At 37.8% G+C, this 6,720-nt stretch overlaps 1 protein-coding gene across 1 annotated transcript in view; it reads left to right on the forward strand.

The window, feature by feature from the left end:
• The window catches only part of SLC40A1 (solute carrier family 40 member 1), a 25,717-nt gene extending 19,399 nt beyond the window's left edge, over positions 1 to 6,318 (forward strand). Inside the window, exons 6-8 of the mRNA XM_007464979.1 lie at positions 1,809 to 2,051; positions 2,859 to 3,512; positions 4,685 to 6,318. Coding sequence (XP_007465041.1) covers positions 1,809 to 2,051; positions 2,859 to 3,512; positions 4,685 to 4,998 — 1,211 coding nt within the window. The 3' untranslated portion in view covers positions 4,999 to 6,318. The remainder of the gene's footprint in view (positions 1 to 1,808; positions 2,052 to 2,858; positions 3,513 to 4,684) is intronic.
• The last annotated feature ends 402 nt before the right edge of the window (positions 6,319 to 6,720 follow it).

Consider the following 6,720-nt stretch of genomic DNA (forward strand, 5'->3'; position numbering starts at 1 on the left):
CTCTTTCCAATTTCTTTGCTTGGTCAGGGCCTTGCTTTCCATAATGCCAGGGGGGCAACATTCACATTGTGAATCCAGGGGGTGCCACTCACTTAAAATATAATAGAAATGGTGTCCCCTGGAGTTGGCACCAATCTCTTAAACCAGCTTCAATCAGGCATTTGCCCTTACTGCTCCACCAGAACTATTCTGTTTGAGGTCCTCAGTACCTTCCATGTGACCTATCTAGAGCTGATTGTCAGTGCTCATCTTTGTTGACTTACCAGCATCACTTGCCAGTTGATTATTCCCCTCTCTTTGAAACACTGTTACCTCTTGGCTTCTAGGACACCCTGCTCTCCTGTTTTTTCTCCTCTTTTGCTGATTCCTCCTCATCTTCCTGACCTCTGAACATTGGCATGCCCAGGACTCAGTCCTCAGACCTTGTCTCTTCTCATCAACCCTCACTCCCCTGGTGATCTCATCCAGTGTCATTGCTTCAAAACTCAAGCTGCCGATGACTCCCAAATCTGGCACATGCTTCTTCCCTAGACCCCAGACCTATATGACTGTCTGCTTGACAGGGCCTCTAGAGATGTATCAACATCTCTAGAACCAGATGCTTATTCTTTTGTCCAAAACCTGATTCTTCTGAAGTCTTGTCTTTCTCAGTAAGTGGAAACTCTGTCCTTCCAATAGTTGCTCAGGGTAAAAACTTTAATTCCTCTCTTTCTGTCACATAGCATATCTAATCTGTTTTCAAGCCTTCTTGATTCTACTTTAAAGTACATCCAGTATCTACCTCTCCACTTCCATTGCTACTGTCCTGCTCCATGCCACGTCATCTCCCGCCTGTCTCCCTGCCTCTGCACTTGTCTACCCCCCCCCACACACACACACTTACTTTACACTGTTTTCTCATCACAGCAGCCAAAATAAACCTTTAAAAATATGTCCCGTGATACCACCTCTCTGTACCTTAACTTCCAAAGGCTTCCTGAGTCATTCGGTATAAAAACTGAAGTTTGAGTAATAGACTAAGACCTTACATGATTGGGCCAATCTTCTCTCCTCTCTGACTGCATCTCTTCCTATCCTCTCCCTTCCTCACTCTGCTCCAGCCCTACTGGCCTCCTCGCTGTTCCTCTGGGCAAACTCCTCCTGCCCCAAGACTTTTGCACTTCCCTTGGTCTGGAATTGTCTTTTCCCTGATATCCGGATGACTCACTCTTTTGCCTCCTGCTGCTTCACGCCTCTGCTGTGATGCTCTCTTTTTCTTAGTGAGTTCTTCCCTGACCTTGCCATATATAAAACTGAAATTTCCCCCTTCCCCTGAGAACTCTCTATGCCCTTTTATTCTGCTTTATTTTTCACTACAGTATTTCGTGAACATCTGACATGCTCTATATTTACATGCTTGTTGATTTATTATTTTTGTTTTCCCTGGGGAGTGTAAACTTCATGAAGACAGGGAAGGATATTCTTAATTTTTTGTTATGGTGCCAGAATGGTGCCTAGCTCATAATAGGCATTTAATAAATGCTTGTTGAAATAAATGAATGTAGAATTACCATCGAATTCATTTTTTAAAAGCTGATGTCAGGCTCATTTATATAATCCCAAGGGAATCATGATTTTTGAGGCAAATTTAATATGACTTGATCCAAACAACAAATGATTTTCTAACAAAATGGTTTGCTTGCAGAATGCTTTTAGAAGTTTACATCTTAGGAGTCTACACTCTTAGTTTATGAGTTGTATTATGTAAGTGGGCAGTCTCTCTTTGATAGATTTGCCCACTTATCTGCCCCTTTTGCCTACCTCTGTAGATATGAATGCTACAATACGAAGGATTGACCAGTTAACCAACATCTTGGCCCCCATGGCTGTAGGCCAGATTATGACATTTGGCTCCCCAGTCATTGGCTGTGGTTTCATTTCGGGATGGAATTTGGTATCCATGTGTGTGGAGTACTTTCTGCTCTGGAAAGTTTATCAGAAAACCCCTGCTCTAGCTGTGAAAGCTGCTCCTAAAGAGGAAACTGAGTTGAAACAGCTGAATGTATACAAAGGTAAACTCAACAAAATGTTTAATCCCTTTATTCTTATTTTCAGACCTTAAATATTGGTTAAGGCCAAAATAATTTTGAATTTATATCAGGTTTAGTTGCCACTGAAGGCCTGCATGAGGTTAAATATATCAATGTGGTAGTAAGTCAGAACCCAGGCTCTTGAGGGTCCGAGGAGCAACTCTGGGTTGAACCTCAGGGAGTTGGAATGGGACCCTTGACCCTTTTCCTTAACAGGAACAGCAGACACAGAGGGGCAATTCATTGAGGGAGGGCTGGGCAAAATTGAGCCATAGGAATGGGAAGAACAGTGGGAGAAAGAGAACAAGAGAATTCCTAGGAGTCTATAAAGAAGGGAGTTAACACGCCATTTGTAAGACAGTGGAAGGGAGTGAGGACATGAGGTGGGCATTTTTCAAGAAGAGAAGAGGAAGTTGGTCTTCTGAACAAATGTAATCTTAAAAGGGCCCCAGAAAATAAGATTCTGTGTTTCCCCAGACAATTATTATATGTTACCTGATCTGTTTTCCTGCTGTTTACTTTGGTGGGATTATAATTTCTGAGAGAGAGGGGAAGAGAGGAGGGGAGAGGTATCAATAGTATTTTGTTTCTTTAACATAAATACTTGGAGATTGTTCCTCGGCTGGAATTCTTAGATGAGTAAAAGAAAATACATTTTATATTGTAGTAGCCAAGGGTATCCAAGGGTGATACCCTCCATGGGTGAGGGAGAGGGGAGAAGAAAAAATACTAAGATAGTTGGCTTTTTCCCCCATGTCCCCTCCCTCAAATAATGTCTTTTATTAACAGAAACTGAGCCAAAATCCCTGGAGGGAACTCATCTAATGGGTGAGAAAGACCCTGACATCCATGAACTTGAACATGAGCAAGAGCTAAGCTGTGCCTCCCAGATGGCTGAGCCCTTCCGCACCTTCCGAGATGGATGGGTCTCCTATTACAACCAGCCGGTGTTTCTGGCGGGCATGGGTCTTGCTTTCCTCTATATGACTGTCCTGGGCTTTGATTGCATCACTACAGGGTACGCCTACACTCAGGGGCTGAGCGGGTCCATCCTCAGTATTTTGATGGGAGCATCAGCCGTAACTGGAATAATGGGAACTGTGGCTTTTACATGGCTACGTCAAAAATGTGGCCTGGTTCGGACTGGTCTGATCTCAGGATTTGCACAGCTTTCCTGTTTGATCTTGTGTGTGATCTCCGTGTTCATGCCTGGAAGCCCCTTGGACTTGTCTGTTTCTCCTTTTGAAGATATCCGTTCTAGGTTCATTCAAACAGAACCACTTTCAATTACACCTACAAAAATATCTGAAATCTTCTCTACAACTGATATGCACATGTCAAACGGATCTGATCCTTCTAATATTGTCCCAGAGATGAGTCCTAAATCTGTGCCTATAATCTCTGTCAGTCTGCTGTTTGCAGGCGTCATTGCTGCTAGAATTGGTAAGAAATCTCTTTTACAAATTAATGAACTAAAGTGTCTTTTTGCAGTGTGGTTTCAGATAATTCAACAGTAAATGGTCTAAAATATTCCCTGAATGTTAATTTAAGCAAGATCTACTATTTATCCTTATGTATAATCCAGTCATTTATGAAATTTTTATTTTATAGTTTAAAAAAATCTATATTTGTGTGTGTGTGTGTGTGTGTTTGTGTGTGTGTGTGTGTATACACCTTCTTAAAACATGGTTAGGCCTTGAAAACTTTTACTAAATGGATATCTTACTCTTTTAATGTAGTTTACTTAATTTTTCAAAAGATATTATCAATAATAATTATACTTTTAGTAATTTAGAGTCTTTATATTGCTATAACTTTACCAAAAGGACTGTAATTTAACAAATATTTCAATGGGCCAAGGTAAAAAAAAGTGTTTGGGGTTTAAATTAAAAAAAAAAAAAAAGACAGTAGTTAGGAAAAAAAATCCTTCAAAGGTCTTCTCTAGCTGACATTTGTTTATTGTATACTTTGCCAAACAAATGGATTTTATAGCTCTGGAAGGAAACATAATGTAAAGACCTCTTACAAAGTAAAATTTAAGTAATCATTAATAGAGTACTGATGCATTATCTCTGCCTGAAATCGTTCTTGAAATGAAACCATATTTATCCTGTGATACAAAGCAGTTCATTAATTTATCAAAGACATTAATATTTGAGCAAGACAGCTTTATTGTAGGGGCTTTAGAGCCCAAACAGTAAATGTATTAATGGTTTAAAGTTTCCTTACACTTTAACGATAACAATATATTAGGTCTACTCATTTTAAACTTTAAAAATACTAGTAATTTTAATAGGATTTATTATGTCTCTGATTTCAGAGTTTTGCTTTCACAGTATGAATAATCACAGAAAAACAGAATTAAGAAGTTTGTAGATTAGACTTATTTTTGTCTTGTGGCTGTAAAAACAATTTCTTGAAGCTACTAATAACTCAGTGTTTATTAATGAAAAATAATTCTCTAAGGCTAGGCTATGATAAATATACATATGGTGACTTTAAGGTAATAGGGTTAAGTATGTATTTTGCACATGCCAACAGATTTTTAATCTGTAAATCTGAAATGTACAGCTATAAGTTAAAATTAAGTTTCTAAAAACTATCTTTTATTATAGGTCTTTGGTCCTTTGACTTAACTGTGACACAGTTGCTGCAAGAAAATGTAGTCGAATCTGAGAGAGGCATTATAAATGGTGTACAGAACTCCATGAACTATCTTCTTGATCTTCTGCATTTCATCATGGTCATCCTGGCTCCAAATCCTGAAGCTTTTGGCTTGCTCGTATTGATTTCAGTCTCCTTTGTGGCAATGGGCCACATCATGTATTTCCGATTTGCCCAGAAAACTCTGGGCTCCCAACTTTTTGTCTGTGGTCGTAGTGATAAAGAAGTTACAGATGCAAATCAAACTAATACATCAGATGTGTAGACAGTTTAACTGTTGCTATCCCTGTTACTAGGTTATGTAGAGCACGTGTGCCTATTTTGTACTTCAGAATTCCAATAAATGGCTTGGTGTCTCTCTCTGGTTTTACCACAGCTATACCTTGAGGGCTAAAAGCTAGTTAGGAAACTTGAGCCAGCAGAAATGAGCTGGTTAATTTCCCTTATATTTAAGGGTGGAAAAAAAATAGAGAAAGAAAAAACTCAGTTTAAATATGGAGACTAAAATAGTAACACTGATTTTCCCTATTTCTCATGAGTAGGTAAAATTTTACATAAAAGAGTGATTAGTCATGTGAATTAAGTTATTCTTTGGCAGATTTTTATTATCTGTACTAGAATTCAGGTATGTCAGTTTTCCCTAACACTCTTGTTCAAGTCTAGCTAATTTACTTTAAAAAAAAATCTTATTCTCAGTTATATTATAAAAACAAATTCTCTTCCAAGTTTGAAGATTAAAATTTGATAACCAGTATTATCCTTATTGATCCTATTGATGTTAAGGGATTTATCTCTGGAAAAATGAAATACCTAACTAGAATTCTCTAATAGGGTTTATGGTTTAACTTTAGAGACCACCTTTGTATTTTTCTTATCAGCTAGGACAAAATATTGTATTAAGCATATGTAACACTTCATAAAATGGCTATTGTGTAAGCTGAAGATAGAAGCAAAGCTGTAGAGTAGATTTATAACACAGTGAATGCATGAGGACTTCAAACACGCCAGTGGTTCGGCCATAGAAACTAGAAGTTAAAAGTCACACGAAGGGCAAGTTCTGGATTTAACTCACGTTGCTATCCTTAATGATCTCTGTTGTGGAATATGAGGGAATTAGCCTTCAGCCTGGCAAGTTAAATGTAGAAAGCAAGCCCAAACTTGGAAAGGTTTTGTTTTATAAATCATTTGATTTACTTTTAACATGCTTGGTAGAGCATTTTTACTTTTACTGTTTTGTACCCAGGAGTTGTTTTTACCTAGATGTAGAGCAAGACTGTTCATAAATGTATCCCTTTCAAACATCTTTGAGAAAAATGGAGGAAAAAAAAAACCCTTTTATATATCTATTTTACAAGTAAAAACTGTTTTACAAGTCATTTTGCAACATGCCAGTACCAATGGGGTACTTTGCCTTAACTGTTCATGCACTTTCATGGAGACTGCAATATGTTGCTCTGAGCACTTTCTTTATCCTTGAGGTTTAATCTTTTTCTCCTTTCTATAGTATGACATAATGATTTGCTATGTTGTAAAATCTTTGTAAAATATTTCTGTATAAAAACATTAAAAAAAATCTTGATTTCTTTTTCCTTAATTGCATTCCCCATTTGTTTAATATTGCTTTTGTTACAGAACATCTGTTTTGGGTAACATCTGTTTCTCTCTAAAGGCCTACAGTTTCATAATAATTCACAGTTTTAGATTTGTCTCCCTGCTTATATGTCTAGTTTATGGTGGCTTGGATAAAAGTATAGTAAACACGAGGCCCAGGACTCATTCTTTGACTTTGAAGAAGTCACTTTAAGCTCTCTTGAGTTGTTTTCTCTTCTGTAAATTAGAGATGATATTATAAAACCAACCCTACCTACCTCCCAACTTCCCTGATTGAGTCAAGTGAGATAATTCTTGTAGAAGCACTTTGTGGGCTATAAGTTGTATTACTAGAAGTTGGATCTAACTAATGACAGGGAGTTAAAGATAGGTTCCT

The sequence above is a fragment of the Lipotes vexillifer genome, unplaced genomic scaffold (assembly GCF_000442215.2).
Source record: "Lipotes vexillifer unplaced genomic scaffold, Lipotes_vexillifer_v1.1 scaffold903, whole genome shotgun sequence".
In the NCBI taxonomy this organism is placed as follows: domain Eukaryota; kingdom Metazoa; phylum Chordata; class Mammalia; order Artiodactyla; family Lipotidae; genus Lipotes; species Lipotes vexillifer.